This window comes from Festucalex cinctus, chromosome 4 (assembly GCF_051991245.1).
Source record: "Festucalex cinctus isolate MCC-2025b chromosome 4, RoL_Fcin_1.0, whole genome shotgun sequence".
Lineage (NCBI taxonomy): Eukaryota > Metazoa > Chordata > Actinopteri > Syngnathiformes > Syngnathidae > Festucalex > Festucalex cinctus.
Genome location: NC_135414.1, coordinates 26,650,977 through 26,667,526, shown reverse-complemented (window position 1 = coordinate 26,667,526; position 16,550 = coordinate 26,650,977). Strand labels below are relative to the sequence as shown.

The 16,550-nt window shown below is 39.6% G+C and overlaps 2 protein-coding genes across 2 annotated transcripts; one reads left to right on the top strand and one right to left on the bottom strand.

The window, feature by feature from the left end:
• Positions 1–325: 325 nt before the first annotated feature.
• Positions 326–2,811, bottom strand: pdcd2 (programmed cell death 2). The gene is made up of 7 exons (XM_077518204.1): positions 2,515–2,811; positions 2,317–2,425; positions 2,181–2,237; positions 1,507–1,842; positions 811–911; positions 605–718; positions 326–514 (listed from the first exon to the last, which is right to left on the bottom strand). The coding sequence occupies exons 1-7, from the start codon at positions 2,692–2,694 to the stop codon at positions 335–337; spliced, it is 1,077 nt and encodes a 358-aa protein (XP_077374330.1). The 5' UTR covers positions 2,695–2,811; the 3' UTR covers positions 326–334.
• Positions 2,812–3,849: 1,038 nt separating this feature from the next.
• On the top strand, positions 3,850–11,249 carry rhoua (ras homolog family member Ua). Its single transcript, XM_077519988.1, has 4 exons — positions 3,850–4,391; positions 4,666–4,724; positions 5,411–5,599; positions 6,900–11,249. The coding sequence occupies exons 1-4, from the start codon at positions 4,139–4,141 to the stop codon at positions 7,182–7,184; spliced, it is 786 nt and encodes a 261-aa protein (XP_077376114.1). The 5' UTR covers positions 3,850–4,138; the 3' UTR covers positions 7,185–11,249.
• The last annotated feature ends 5,301 nt before the right edge of the window (positions 11,250–16,550 follow it).

Sequence of the window (16,550 nt, the reverse complement as noted above, 5' to 3'; positions counted from 1 at the left end):
TACACAGGTGGCCATTAGTTTAAGCGAGTTTTCTTCCTACGGTAGTGATGTAACAATTTATACTCAAGCTGGAAAGTGCAGTCGTCTAGCATTAATATAGCAGTTGGGTCAAAATGCATGGTAAATACTTGAATAGAAAAAAAAAAAAATGCCATAAATCAAAATATTAGTGGTAATTGAACTTGCATTTTTGTGTCATGTGACCACATATTATGAACACAAACTATTTTGTTACATGCAGTTCATAACTTTTGAAAGTGTATGCTGCTACTAGCTGTGTGGGAAAATAAGGTGCCAGTATAATTAAATGAATATTTAGCCAAAGTCAGACAAATTATGATTGTTTAATTTGACTTTGCTGGTCTGTGCTGAAGTCCTGCTTCCAAATAAACTCAAGACAGTATTGATCGCCTTGATTACAGCTGACGGAGCAGGTGTATATAGCCAGAGTCCCCCAGTCAATACTGGCACCGGTGGAGTCCACGCGCAGACTGTTCAGCAGCTGGGGCATCACCTTGAAAAGTGCACACAAAACCAAAGATGAGAATTTGAAGGGGTCAATGAACAACTTTATTTAAAAAAAAAAAAATTAAAAGAAAAAAACCTGAAATTCAAAAGTCCTCTTGGCGCCACAGGTGCATGCTGGGATATCTATAACTGAAGGGATGTGCTGCGAAGAAACCCACAAAGGTGAGCCGCCCCGACTGTAGCGCAACACCTGTATGGACAGCAAAAAAAAATAAAATTAATTATCAAACAAGTGTAGCCGTTTTACTAACATAACTGCTGTCATTGCAATGAGTTTTAAACCTGCTGCGGCTCGGGTGCAATCTTCTTTTTAAAGCGCTGGAACACTTTGTTGTCCTCAGTCTCATGCATAGCCATCTCCTCCAGGTCCGTCTCTGCTAGCACTAAAATGAAACGCAGGTGCATCATTGTGGAGTGTTAAAAATATTTTTGCTTTATTTCCACTACTGAACAGTCAACAGCTTGTGATGCAAAATGGTTACTTAGTTGGGCTTAGTGCGAAGGAAACCAATGAGTGTCTGGAATATAGTCAACTGGTTTTGCTTTTACAGTTGTAAAAAATATAATAAAAATAAAATAAAAAAATCACTGTCTGAACATCCATTGTAAATTCATAGGCTAAATTTGAAATCTGCACCATTTCAAGTTCTGTCTCAGACAGAACAATTAAATGCTCTTCCACTAGATGGCGGAAGATAGTTAACGTGTATGTGTATCCACCAGTTGCCAATCATGCAAAATAATAAAGTGCTATTTTCAACTAAGCATGCCCAGATTTCATACTATTAAGTAAAATTGTAAAGTAAATATAGATGAGATTATCATTATTTAATATACTGTATAATTTTTTAAGTATTTTTGTTTGGTAGCATGCCATGAGATTTTTATCGTGTAAAATATATACATATGTTGAGAAACACAAACATCTGAAACATGATCTATGCCACATTTGTTACGCAAGAGTATAGAAGTGTTTACTTTCTGCCAAGGAGGGACCGTCTGCACTGGTCTGAGTGGCGGCCATCTCATCATCTCCTTCGCCGCCCTCGTCTTTAACCTCCTCTTCCTCCGGCTCAGTTAAAAGCTCAAACTCTGGGAAGAGAAATGGAGAAGCCGCCGGTTCTGTACGGCCGCCGCACTCCTTCTTGTGCGTGTGCTTCCAGTGGAGCGTCTGGTGATGCTTCCCGCAGTATGTGACGGCATGGCAGCGGGAGCAGGCTTTGTTGCCGGGGCAACCGCACACCCAACACAATTTCACTCCAGATGCAGGCAGCACGTTCTGGTCCGGACCCAAGTCACTGGGGGGTTCATCCTCTGAGGAGAAGAGGGTGTTAGACTCTTGTTACATCTCGATGAATTTATCTATAATAGTCCTTTTACAGTAATTTTGGTATTTTATTTGACAAATTGTAACATTGTTTAAAATCTTTCCACATAAAAATGGTTTTACAGATAAATGATTCCCAACATCTCCAATTGAGGAATTGCTCATAAACACTATTTGCAGAAAATCATGGTATTATATTCTGACAAAGAAAATGTGCTTCAAACAAATGAACATTTATTATAACATTTATATCAGAAGGCCACTAATAATACATATTTAACAAGCCAATATTCCAAAGTCGGCAACTTTCCATCAATCCACAAACCTGGTGGTGGGTCGTATGAATAGAACTCATTCCTGCGAGGCAGCTGACTTCTAAAAACTACAAGTTTTTAGAGAGGACATAGTCAATACTCTGTGAGGTGATCATAATGACAGCATGATCACGACCGTGTACATACCTTTCACACTGCGGTTGTCATTGTTAATGTAGCACTCTGACGTTTTACAGCAAAACACAAAGAGGGTTCTGTGGAAACTTCTGTCCTGACCGGAGATTGGAGCGTACACCTGAGGACATTACAATCACACGAGAAATGTGAGTGAGAAGAGGGGAGGATCACCATCAGATGGTCGACCGCCGCCTCAGGGTTACTAACCTGCAACAGAAAGGCCATCGGCAGACGGCATGTCTCGCACTCCAGTTTGTCCAGCGAGGGCGGGTCTCGCTGGCAAAGCCACGCTGGTTTGCCGCCGACTTTACTGGGGAACTGCGGGGAGCGAAGCCTCCAAGGTTCCGCGTCATCCAAGAAACCCAAAACGACCTCCGTTGAAGACATGGTGTCTATCTGCTATAATAAAAACTGTACGGTGGCGCTATACCGGAAACACGGGACTTGTCAACACATGTGTGGCCTTTTGGAAATGCGTCCGTGTAGAAATACTAGTCTGCATTGTTTCGGTTCCGCTCTCAATGATCTCGCTACCTCTTGATTTATTATGCTGATGCATACAATAAATGTATACCTGTAAGATGTGTCATGATGATAGCTACGATGTTTGACAATCCGCTAAACCAGGAGTTTTCGAACTTTTTTTTTTTTCATTTTTTTTTTTTTTACATTTCTTGTTAACGTTTAAACTTCAATATTCATGACCTTTTTATTCATTCACACGAAGACGCTGAACATTGCCAGTGGCATAATGCCCATTCTTACATTGCAAAAACGGTGATTTAATGTATTTTAGAAAACTTTTGATCTGTGCTTTCAAGCATATATTTTTCCAATGGTCGGATAACTTGTCTCCAGGGGTGGCGCTACACCAGGGCTAGGGGATTTTGAAGACCCCTCAAAAATATGTGCAGCCCCAGTTAAGCAACTCCAGCATTTTATTTGGTATTCTATAAATACTGTCTAATTAATTTATAATTAATAATATAATTAGAATTTTGGTTGCTTTAATGTACTCTATAAATAAAGTTGAGTTCAGTATTCTCAAGCCCCCCTTTAACAATGGATGGGGGGGGGGGGTCCTGTAGCCTTGATATATATATATATATATATATATATATATATATATATATATATATATATATATAATTATTATTTTAATTTATACTAGCAATACTGTGCTATGTGGTTTCACAAGTTACAGTAAGTAAAATTTGCCATAACGCTGTAAAACTCCCCACTAAACTCTTAAACCAAATTAAATAAAGTAGTTTAAATGCAATACAGACACTATTAACACGTATTTAACAACCCACGAGTGTTAATATACCTGCAATGCGAATACACATCAGCTGACAGTTCAATTCAATTAAATTTATTTCCTTCCTTAAAAAAAAGAAATGAAAAGGGACAGAAAGAAGTAAAACTTCTTAAGTTAAAAGTTAAATTCTAAATTCTCTCTCTCTCTCTCTCTCTCTCTCTCTCTCTCTCTCTCTCTCTCTCTCTCTCTCTCACACACACACACACGCAGGCACAAGACACATTACAGTGATGTCATTTGAAGGGGAGTTTGGGGTTGTGGATGTGGATCGGATCAACACTTTCATTGAACCTCTTCTCTTTCAAATTGACGCTGATTTTTCAAGAAGACACCATGTAGCTTAAAATGGACACGCTGTCATTTCGCGACCAGGAGTAGTTAAAGCCGGGCTCGCCTAGTCATGGAAAGTTAAACAAAAGTAGCGAACGCGTCCTCGCCCGGAAGATAGCAGGAAAAATGGGCGAAGCGAAAGGTGGCCGTCGCCCCGGCACTTCTTCGTAGGGCGGCTCCATGTCCCCCTCCTCCCCGTGCCAGATGCCTCCGAAGACAGCGCCCGTGTCTCCTGCTCCGCCCGTCCCGCCGAGGAGGCTCCGTGGTCGGGATGGGGGTTCGGGTAGGACGCGGCGAGCCGGAGGTGCGGAGAGGCGGGTGAAGTGTGTCCTTGTGGGAGACGGAGCTGTGGGTAAAACCAGCCTGGTGGTCAGCTACACAACCAACGGTTACCCCACCGAATATGTCCCCACTGCCTTTGACAACTTCTCGGGTAAGTTCATGATGGCAGTTCGTCTTTAACCTTCTTCACAAAAGAAAAAAAGTTTTTACTGTCCTTGTTTATAATGTGTCTTATTTGTACACTTGTGGTCAGTTTCAGTAGGTAGCTTAATTGTTAAGAAACACTCTTCATGTCAGTGCCTCACCCATGATCCTCATTCCTCACCACACATCACTGAACTATTTTCCCCTCAGCGTGGAAATATTTTGAAGGTGCAGTGTGAATACTATTTGGTGTTTCATGCTGTGTATGTTTGTGTGTGTAGCGGTGGTATCAGTGGATGGGCAGCCAGTCAAACTCCAACTCTGTGACACAGCTGGGCAGGTAAAGGATCTCACACACATACACATACTTCCTGTAGCTTTATTTGTTATCAAGACAATGCCTTGACAGTGAGAGGAAAATCTTAATCCGTCTCCTTTGCTCCAAAGCCATTCTAAACTCTTACATTATCATCTATTTTTCTGTCGTCTTCTGAATTTGTGTGAACATAACACAAAATACTGCACAATTGCACATGCTTTAAATAAAGGTTTTAACATGATGTTCAAAGTCAAGATTTGAGGGTTGGTCTTTTCTCAGGACACCAGCTGATAATGTGTGCTTTTGCTCGGAAATAATTCCCTGGCTTGGCGTTTGCAGCTGTTTGCCTGACATCAAGTATCAAATGGCATCGTAGCATGCCAAGTATCCATCGTGATTAGTTCAGAGAGGAGCTACGCTAATCTTCATTATCCACCCTATCAATGGGATCCACTGTGACCACTGAATGGACAAAAAAAAGCGAGGAGAAAATACATTTTTAGCAATGATTATGTCAACATTCTTGATCATGAGTAGCAAATAGACCACACTTCTTTCTCAAATACCAAAGGAGGAAGCTCATCATCGTCGTCATTTCCTCCATCTGTTCCCACGTCTTCCTCTCCTTGTCAAAACACCCCCAAAAGTACAATTGCACTCATGTGTCTCCTTTGAGTGATGTTGTGTGGGTGTCCCCTCCTCTGCAGGACGAGTTTGACAGGCTGCGTCCGCTCTGTTACACCAGCGCGGACGTCTTCCTGCTGTGCTTCAGCGTGGTCAGCCCGGTCTCCTTCCAGAACGTTCCCGAGAAGTGGATCGCCGAGATACGGCGGCACGCCCCCTTTGCGCCGCTCGTTCTTGTTGGGACTCAGTGTGACCTCAGAGAAGATGTCAAGGTTGGGCTCTTCATTTAACTCCAATTGGTGAAATTGGGAAGTGAAATTGGTTTTGACAGTGTTTTTCTCTAGTGATAGACCGGGCCAAAACCGATTATTGTCTGTAATAGTCACTGAGAACTGATATTTCAAGCTGATATTCATTTGCAGTAAAAGAGAAAATATTGATGTCAAAATAAAAATAAAAAATACTGTATAAATGTCTTTAAGCATGTTTGTTAAAACAGCTTTTCAAATTTTCAACACTTTGAAGGTTTTTCTTTGACTTTTATATAGGGATGTAACGATAATGGCGATATCGTGATATTAAAACTGCCACAAAATCATCGTCGTCATGTTCACGATATTTAAAAGCTACTCATCTGTTAAAAGTCAGGTTGATTTTCATTTGTGCAGTTGTAGCACCCTCTGGTGGCTAGTTTTTTAGTGCAGTTTAATTTTCATGAGGGATGTTTTGGGCCTTCTATGTTTGAAATCACTGTAATTGTCAGATGAAGGGGATTGTAATATGCTTGTGAAGCGAGTCAATATGTGGAGGAACTCAATGTGTGCTTGTATTAGGTGAGTAAGTGTTTCAATATTAAGTGTAATTAGAGATTGGCGGTTTATATGTATTGCTGTTATGTACAAAAGCTGCTTTTTTTTAGAATGAGAAATTTTTTTTACAATATTTTTTTAGATCTGGCCAACCTCCCCACAATATCATGATAATTATCATATCGTAATAATATCTTATTGTGATATTTGGATATTGTTACATCCCTACTTTTAAACATATATATAGAATAGACAGCTTCGTTTAAAAATTTTAACCAAAATTCCAGGATCATCTGTTAAGCAAAATTAACCTATAAGCAGGTAAATACCTCGATATATATATATATATTTTATTTTTTTTTACTGAAAATAAAGATTTCCAAAATTTCAACATAATTTCTTAATTTAAATAAATACATAAATAAATAAAAAGTGTAGGGAGTTCCCAGTGTCATCTTTTATAACGTAAAGAGGAAATTTAAGTAAATAGATAAATGATTGAGGTAATTCTGGGTTTTCGTTAGGGTTCATAAAAGGTTTCAAAAGATCTTCACTGACAGTGAAAAATTGTCTTCACATGTTCAAATTTTTTTTGTGACAAGTAAAAACTGTGAACATCTTAGAAATCCTAATGAAAACCCCAATTTTGCTACATTCGCAAGCATTCGCCGTTCAGTGATGTACCAGCTTTATCGGCCTTCACGGTCAAGGAAAAAAAATATCAATAATTGGCCCAGTCGATGATCCCTATTTTTGTCTCCAGATCTTGATAGACCTGGCGAAGTACCGAGAGAGGCCGGTGGACCCAGCGGACGCTCGGGAATGCGCGGCTGAGATCGGCGCAGTGGCCTACGTGGAATGCTCGTCGCTGACCCAGAAGAACTTGAAAGAAGTGTTTGACACGGCCATACTGGCCAGCCTGCAGAGCCACAGCTCCCAGAAGCGCTCGAGAGGCAAACAGAAACGGCAAACAAAGCAAATGCAGACGCCTGACAAGATGAGAAGTTTGTCCAAGTCGTGGTGGAGAAGGTACTGCTGTGTGGCGTGACGCACTTCAAGTTGCTATCCTGGAACACTCCGAGACAAACCTGAACTCTTTTGTCTCCTTTAACCGAGTCCGAGGAGTGTTGATGGAAACCAAAGTTACATACATGAGATATTTATGATCGAACTCCAGTCTCTTTCTACATGCACTCTAAAAACAACAGGACCTAGAACTAACCTCGTCAATGGGTTGATCTAACTGCAGCATGAACTTTTTGTTGGGATGTCTATCTTGACCTGCTGGAGCAGCAGACAGATGGTGGACAAGGGTGAATTAAACAAAAAAAAAAAAGAAATATTGTTGAAAAATGTCTTCCTCGATTTGAATGTGAAGAGATGAAGTCTCTTTCGGACCTCTTTTAGCGCACCGAGTTGCACCGTATGTTTATGTGGTGTTAGAGCTCAATCCAGTTATTTGGTTAATCAAACTGAAACTGGACATGTCTGGCGGTGATCGTACCAAATGTAAATTCTGGAAGTCGCAGCATGTAAAAAGAAAAAGAGACCAGAGACTACAACTGACGTACAACTTCTGTTGACAACATGAAGACGGTTGACCAGGTCGTTTGGAAAAAAACAAACAATATTAAGATACTAAAAGTGGCCGTGCTGAATCGAGTGTTGAAGAGGGTCAAGAAAAGAAAAGAAGTCTTATCCCGTAACAGGAAGTTAGTTGTTTAGTTGCATCTGTATCGAGGATCTTCACACTAAGTGAAAATAACCGTAAATCTTCTGTTTGTTGGCACGCGCTTGACCGTGACTCTCATCCATTTCCCTGTTTAGACGTTTGTATTATCATGAGATCACCACTCCGGTTGCCAGGTGCAGATTGTTGAGGCTTATCTGTTGTATTGCGGCACACTGTATGAACAAAAAGTATGCGGACATTCCACAGACAGGAAGTGAATATGAATGAAAATATGGAGTTAGTCCGTTTTTATAACTATAACAGCTTGCACTCATCTGAAAGACGTTTACAAGATGTTGGAGTGTGTCTCTGGGATTTTTCTGTCTATTCATCCAGCTGTGAGATCAGCGATTTTGGCCCTTGAGAGAGAGGTTTGATTGGGTTTGATTGTGCAATTGAAACCGAAAAGGGTCTTTTCTTAAACGGGAAGCATAGAATTATCCAAAGTGTCTTCTGAATCCGGGATTGGCAAATTGATTAAGAAATGTGCATAAATAAATACTCTTGTTTGTAGAGGGTGCCATCATCCATGTCTACAACAGAGGTGACTACTTCCCTCTAACTTCTTTTACAGCCCATTCAGCTCCATGTTTTAGCCAAAGACAGACTGAAACATTAAGTGTGCATCATCCACACCTTCTTTTGTGCGTTGTTGTTACCAAAGTCAGGTCAAAAGTCTATAATTGTGTCTTTTCTCTAAGGTCTATTTGTAAAAACGGGTCTTTGTGTTTAGTGTGTCAGCATCAGAAGGGATAAGGGCGTGAGCAAGTTTGTATTATGGAAAGATTTAGAAGTGAGTGTTATTGAAAACACATGTAAGAAGGCAAGCGTGACGACCTCGGAATATTGTTAATGTGTCCATCTGCAGAAATTAAGATAATATATTAAGATACAGTGAAACAGTTTGTTTGTATTTCCTTGTTCAAAAACCCAATGATTATGAATTAGGTTTTATCAACGATATTAAAAAAAAAAAAAAAAAAAAAAAAAAAAAAAAAAAGGTGCGTATTAAACGTTTTATGTAACAAGCCAACAAGTTTGGCCCCAAGATGTGAATCAATATTGACAAAACCAAGTTTCGATTTTAGTATCAAGCTGTGATTGTGTCATTGGAATTGTTTGGTCATTCAGATGTTCCAGCTGCCAATGAATGGCTCCTCTGTGTCCATCCTGATAGCGATACATTGTTTGTCGGCGGGGAAAGGGCGCACAAAAAAAGAGGCCTGTCTTGCAGTTTATGTGCAGAGTCGCAGGGTGACGGCACACGGAAGTAGGCCAAAGGTCACACAGACCCTCATGTTGGTTGACGGTTTTCCTTGTCAGCTTTTTCCAGCGTTACTCTGTTTATGTTGATGATTTCAAGATGAGAGAAAGATCTGTAATCATTCATATGGATTCTGTGGTCGTTTTACGATTGTTTATACTTGATGATTTTTGGCATGTACTGTAATCAAGCAAACAAAGAGTACTGTTCATGTTAGGGTGACCAAATGTCATGATTTAAACGAGACAGTCGTGCGCCATTGTTTTTTCAACAGGTCCTGTCCCAACTCCCGGGTAATTTTTAAGTCCTGTCAGCAAGCCAATTGTTTGGGCCATGTGTATGTCAATCACACAGTCATAGCGATTCATACGACTAATCTAATCACATATCCTCGCTAACAGGCATGTTTTCATCATGTCAGAACGAGAACTACTTCCTGCTTCTGTGTCAACGCAAGCTAAGCTTTTCTGGCGGCATATTTCCGATCTTAAAATGTAGGACCGGCGCGAAGTAAACGGCCCAGCCAGCTTTTAACAGCTGCCAGGACCAAGATGAAAAAGTTGGATAATGGTGAGGGCATTGTCTTGTTTAGCGCTGTTGAACTGTCAACCAAGATAGCATTTAGCATTAGCATTAGCTAGAGCAATAAAACAGCCACTGGTAGCCAGATTGACTGGTGTCAAGTCAACCCAATTTTTTTTATTTTTTTTTATTTTTTTTACAATAATACGTTCTATGCAGTCCCACTATAATCTAAATATGTTATTCTGTTTAATATTGAGTTGGTAGAATATGAGTTAAGCAGCAAAATCCAGCCATTTTTATCCATCTCAGAGGGCGGCCATTTTGCCACTTGCTGTTGACAGAAGATGACATCAATGTTACTACTCAGTGCTCAGGCAATGGCAAATCACAGCTCATTATTTTTCTGAAGCTGCACTGTGATTGGTTGTTACCTGAGACCTGAGCAAGTGTGATGTCATCTTCAGTCGACAGCAAGTGGCAAAATGGCCACCCCCTGAGATGGATAAAAATGGCTGGATTTTGGTTCATAACTCATATTCCACAAATGTAATATTAATCAGAATGTCATGTTTAGACTTGTAGTGAGTATAACATATAATTGTCAAGAAATGTTTAAGGTTGACTTCCATTTTACGTTTGAAAACCATAGTTCATGTTCCTCACAAAGTTATTTGACGGGCTGTGTGATCCACTTGAACTATGTGTGATTGCTCTCTGACTCATAATATGGATTATGACTCATAAACTTGAACACGATGATGTCCCTTTTTTGTTGTTGTTGTTTTATTTTAATTAAAATACCAAATAAATAAATAAAATCCCTTAAGCTTATTAATACAGAAGCAGGCCGGCTAGATAGGCTGTGTCTGGGCTCCAATCAAATAGGATGTTTGTACAAAAGTTTTATACTTGGACATTTGCTACAATATATGCTTGGTTTAGAGGCTCCGTTCATGTACTGTATGTGTGTGTTGCACATATAAGTATGCACTGGGAATGATTTACCAGTTCAAGGCTTCTTTACTTCTGTGATTATTTTAATTTACGAGTTTACTCGTATGGAAAATAAAACAGGAGTGTGACGCAAACAGTTTTGTTTTTTTTCCCTCCCAAATCTTAACTCAAAGCTGAACCTGTACACGTGACTGAGGTAATGTTTTGGTTTAGGCTTTGCGATAACTAAGCAGAACAACAGCCATGATGTACTCAGCTGATGCACATCAGGAAAGCAGACGTTTTTGTTTTTTTGTTTTTTTTGTGGAGCATACGCACAATTTCTCCATCTCCCCGCCAGATCATTGTAAACACTGGCTGCTGCCAGAGCCCTCAGCGAGTTATGCAAGCGCTTTATTTCAAAAGATGTCATGTGACACTCGCTTAGTGGCTCTTTCCTTGGGTGCGGTGTGTCAACGAGCTGCAAATGAATTGTGGGTCTGGGATTCAAACCGGCCCCTTGGCTTTGCAGTGACGTTGTTCTGGTTAGATAAGATGTTGCGCTTTGAAGCTGGACAATTAGGCTGTTTCACATCTTAAGTCACAAGATTCAAGCTGGGAAAACCACCGTTCGCCAACAATAAATCCTGCAGCTGTGACATTTGTGGACTCTGACTGGAATATTATTTACAAATATAGCTCAATAGTCATGGATTACTCACGTTATGTTTCATAATTGTATCGTGCCTTTATGGCAGGATTAAAGTTTGACAGTAATGCTGTGCAAACGTCTCCATATGTCACCACTGGGTTTTGTTTTTAATGACCTCCCAGTGGTCATTTTGACATAATAAAATAGCACAAACAGTTTCACACAAACAATGCAAAACCAATTTTAGCACAAGTCTGTTGAGAAGAGGATCATGGCAGGGGAAAATGCAGCATTGTTTCACCCCTAGCAATCATAATAACCGTAATTGCCCCCCCTGACAACAATCTTGTTCCATATGATCATTATAGAATTGTAAAAGACTTTTCATCAGTTATGTCACTGCAAAAAAAAAGTGCCCATATATGAGGACACTGGCTAATGTGCCAACATCTTGAATACTTCACGACTTAGTTTATCAATTGCGTGTTGTTCTTTTGGACATCAAACTGTGGAAAACTGCGAGCTATCCAAACAACACAAAACTATTTCATTTCCACAGAGAAACAAGAAACACATGCATGTCAGAAATTTACATTTTTGTTTTGGTGTTCATTGCTGCAAGATGTCACTTGTGCACAAACACACAAAAAGGAAACATGTTAGTGTAGCCTGTGTCTATTGCAAACAGTGACAACAGTTCAGAAGAAGTGATTCAATGGCAACTTTTTAGGCAAACTATAAACGGGCCTAGTTTACATATCTATGCGTTTGCGTGTGTATGTTAGCGTTATCATTTTAACTGCTATTTTTTATTTTATTTTATTTTATTTTTTAGTCTTATAAGATTTCCACGTGATCACAATGTTGATTTATATGAGTCATTCCATCAAATCTGTTCCCTTTGCATCCCCAGGAATAAAATGTATAAATTTACAATAAAAATAATTGTGCAATAATTTTTTCATTAAGCAAATGTCTCCTGCACATTAATTTGATTACATAGACAAGATTACTTTAAACTACCTTGAACAATGACAAATACATGGAAGAGGATTAGCTATTGCCTGTACCCACTTTCTAAAAATAGGCATGAAATAAAAATAATTTAAATCAGTTATTTAGGTCAACATTGGATCATTCAGGGAACTTCTGGAGTCAGTTGGCTGCACTGAGAGAAAAGGGGGTGAATAATTTCACATGTCCTATTTTTCAGGCTTTTTTTTAGGGTGGGCTTACAAATAATAATAACAACAATAATAATAATAATAATAATAATAAAGTTTAAAATATTGCATAAATTTTATTCCCTTCATGATTGTGTCTCATTCGATGTTGATTAATCACCCCCCCCCCCCCCCAAAAAAAAAAAAACAACGAAAAATCAAATTTAATATCTTTACGTTTGAAGCCTGAAATGTGGCAAAACATCAAAAAGTTGACGGGGTTTAAAAAAAAAAGGTTTTAAAGGTTTAACTACACACAACCTGCCTCTGACAATGTGGAAGAAGTAATAACTCAATAAAACAACAAATCAAAGGAAAACTATTATGTAACAAACACACATGTACCATTTGAGAGCATATATCTTAATGGGATCGCTGAAATCCTCTGCAGGCCTTGGGAGGCCAAAATTCACTCATTTATTTGTCCATATTTTTGATGATAACTATAACTGTGGGCGAGATGGTGTGGGGACAATATTGCATGTATTTGCTAGTCAATTTAGTCAACATTTTTTTAGCTACCTAAATTGGGCCAATACACATTTTGTATAATTCAATATGTGTATTATGAGATTTAAAAAAATACAGAAATATAAGTCCGTTTTGAAAAAATATTAGTATTATTTCATTATTGAAATAAACAACATGAAGAATCGAATATGGTGCTTAAGGTGTGCTCAAAAAATCGATACGGCAATATATCGTTGCGGGACTCATCACAATACACGTATCGATACGCAGGCGTCAGAATTGATATTGCTCGTTAACTTTAAATCGGACGTTCATGTTTGCCTTTGCGGCTTGCGTTGTACCTAAAAAAATAAAAACCATCAGCTTCTTTGAAGTTAATTGCCTTCAATTAATGCAAAAATAGCTCACCGGTGATTGGACACTGTGTCTTGCTAAGAAAAATGAAAGCAGAGGAAGAATGTCAACATTTATTTATTGATAAACTTAACATGGCACGTGTCTCAGTGTACCAATTTTCCTATATTTTGTTTAAAAATAAAATATTTGGGATACATATGTATCGCGATACGTATCGTATCGTGGCCCGTGTATCGTGATACGTATCGTATCGTGAGGTTGGCGGCAATACCCAGCCCTAGTTTGCCCACTCCTGATACATATTGGCGCATGTACTGTATTTGCCAGAGGCTCTCCCTCAAAACCGCAATCCCACAAACGTCATCCCTCCTAACCTTCTTTTTCTTATCACTGTTGCAATTCCAGCATGTTCCCATGATACTCTCCCGTCTCGGCAGACCATCACCTCACCCCTCACCCAATGACTGCTCTGCGTGTGCATGTCTGACTTTTACGTGTGATCTCATCCAATGTTTGCATGTGTGTTCAAAGTTCACCCAGCGTTCCATGTGACATTTACACAGTCGGGAAACAGTGTAAGGCGTACACTTGAACCATCCCTCCCCCTACCTCCTCCTCTGTCTCGTCTCCCGACACATTTCCTCCCTGCGGACGCCTCACGACAGCTGACCACTGTGTTTACATAAGCACGTTAGTGAAGCACATAGCACTGTAGACATGCTGCCAGGGTCAAAATCCACTTCATTCTGCTGATGACCACAACCCTGCCTGTACATATGCATAAACAGAATGTAGCAAACATTTATCCAGAGTGTTATTTATCTTACCAAAACATTTGTGCATTGAACCCCCTTTTATCATTTCAGGCCCAGTAAGTGAAAAGATAAAATATAGAGAGATTATATGATCTTAAAAACCAACAGCAACAAAAAAATTACTGTAAACTTAAACTCACTTTTCAAAGTGTTCTCACTCTCACGCTCAGACAGCTCTAGGCTACAAACAGCAGGCAGCGTGTGCTTGTGTCAGCCCTAATTGAATTTTTCCTGTAAAACTGCCCAATAAAATAACAGGCAAGTTAACATACTGTATTTAAATAACAAAATGTTCAACTAAATCGTATAATTTCACTTCTAAACCGCATAATTTCACCCAGTGAGCATCCGCTAGCTTAATGCTAATGCTAATTATACATCATCAAACAATTGCTACTTTACACACACATACAAACATAGCATAGAACAATACTCAGAGGCATATTTTCTCTGCTCTGTAGGAACAACAAATATTAAACTGTAAAATGTGGTAGGCCTAGCTACTACTGGAGTAACAGCGCTCTTGCTTTCACGTTTGTCTCTAGCTTGACATGGCACACTACACTGAAGCCACACAACTCTAAATTTGGGTTTGCTTGTGGGCTCTGCTATAAAAAAAACCATCAAAACTGATTGCCTAAAAATCCGCTATTTAGCTGGGTCGTGAACGTTAAGCTGCATTATAGCAGGAGAACACAACCTAATTTGAACTTTGATTAGATAGCCTTGATTTATCGCCAATCAGCTTCCTCTCTCCTCCCTTGTCCTGTCTCATCTTGTTTAGTCTTTGTATAGTTTAGCTCGTATGGTTTGTTGTTATGTTTTATGCTTGCTTCCTGTGCTTCACAAATACAGTATTTGTGATCTTTACAATGCTATATCAGTCAGTATAGATTTACTTGGACCCAGACGATTGCAATTTAGTGAAATGTTGATTCACATGACCCACATGTGATGATTTGACCAACAAGGCGCCTTGAAAAACACATTTGGAACAACTGAGCGTTCCCAGCAGGGAGAAGAGAACAGTGATAGGGTGTTTGTCTCGGGTCTTAAGTGTATCTGATTGAACCAGCCTCTCCATAGCAGAGAAGATGAAAAGTTTCAGTAAAGACGCTCTCTGCGAGTGGACTCAGCTGTGATTGGAAGATCATAAATGACATTACTCAGCTGACCCCTTCCCCGAATAAACATGTGTGCTTGTTTCTGTGAAACTGATACTCATCCATCCATCCATTTTCTTGACCGCTTATTCCTCACAAGGGTCACGGGGGCTGCTGGCGCCTATCTCAGCTGGCTCTGGGCAGTAGGCGGGGGACACCCTGGACTGGTTGCCAGCCAATCGCAGGGCACACAGAGACGAACAACCAACCACACTCACAAGCACACCTAGGGACAATTCGGAGCGCCCAATTAACCTGCCATGCATGTCTTTGGAATGTGGGAGGAGACCGGAGTACCCGGAGAAGACCCACGCGGGCACGGGGAGAACATGCAAACTCCACCCAGGAAGGTCCGAGCCTGGACTCGAACCGGAGACCTCAGAACTGGGAAGCGGACGTGCTAACCACTCGACTACCGTGCCGCCCACTGATACTCATGAGAGAAAAAATTACATTTTTACAAGAATCTTTTTCCTCAGTTCCTCAGCATGAATCAACATTTAATTAGTACAGTAGTTTTAAAAAGTCTACACACCCCTGATGGGGTTTTTGTGATTTAAAAAAAATAAAAAATACAGACCAATGTAAATGATTTAAAAAAATCTAAAAATAATTAAAAAATAATAATAATAATAATATAATAATCTGTACAACTTATTAAAAAAAATTAAATAACATTTTCAAAATGGGATTTAAGAATAAACAATTGAAATAAATCTGTTGCATAAGTGTGCTCACCCACATATGGGTTGTGGTTAATTTTAAGAATTAGCAAAAGAATTAACAAAACCAAATATATCTTGTGAAATTTTATCCAAATAGTTCATCGTTGGCTTCGTCGTGTCATAACAAAATCTTGCAAACGCATGTGGGAAAATGTGTTATGGCATGTTTTTGGAATGTGGGAGAAAGCCGCAGGATCTGTCGAAAAAAAACAAACAAAAAACATGCAAGCACATGAAGAACATGCAAACACAGGAAAGCCAGAGCAGAGATTCAAACCTTCAACCTTCCAACTGTGAGACTGTTGTGCTGACCACTATGTCACTATGCCAACCTAAAACTCTCTAATGCATAGAAATACTGTTCGGGACTATTGTTTGCTTTTTACATTCTAATCTTCTCTACTCATCACGTCACAAGACGATCTCACCCAATCACAAGATCTTTTCCAAACAATCAATTTCCAAACCATGTTTCTATTCATGGCCTCAGTGTTGCAAAGCTAATACTTGTTTCGGTGCTAGTTGAAGACAACACTGGATTATGTGTGCCACGG

What these genes read in the sequence shown, in the direction of transcription:
- pdcd2 (XM_077518204.1), bottom strand. Translation starts at nt 2,694, where the DNA reads ATGTCTTCAACGGAGGTCGTTTTGGGTTTCTTGGATGACGCGGAACCT. An exon ending in TGACAACCGCAGTGTGAAAG is followed by an intron (nt 2,238 to 2,316) that starts GTATGTACACGG and finishes AAAAACTTGTAG; the next exon opens with TTTTTAGAAGTCAGCTGCCT. An exon ending in CGGTCCCTCCTTGGCAGAAA is followed by an intron (nt 912 to 1,506) that starts GTAAACACTTCT and finishes GTTTCATTTTAG; the next exon opens with TGCTAGCAGAGACGGACCTG.
- rhoua (XM_077519988.1), top strand. Translation starts at nt 4,139, where the DNA reads ATGTCCCCCTCCTCCCCGTGCCAGATGCCTCCGAAGACAGCGCCCGTG. An exon ending in TGCCTTTGACAACTTCTCGG is followed by an intron (nt 4,392 to 4,665) that starts GTAAGTTCATGA and finishes TTGTGTGTGTAG; the next exon opens with CGGTGGTATCAGTGGATGGG. An exon ending in TCTGTGACACAGCTGGGCAG is followed by an intron (nt 4,725 to 5,410) that starts GTAAAGGATCTC and finishes CCTCCTCTGCAG; the next exon opens with GACGAGTTTGACAGGCTGCG.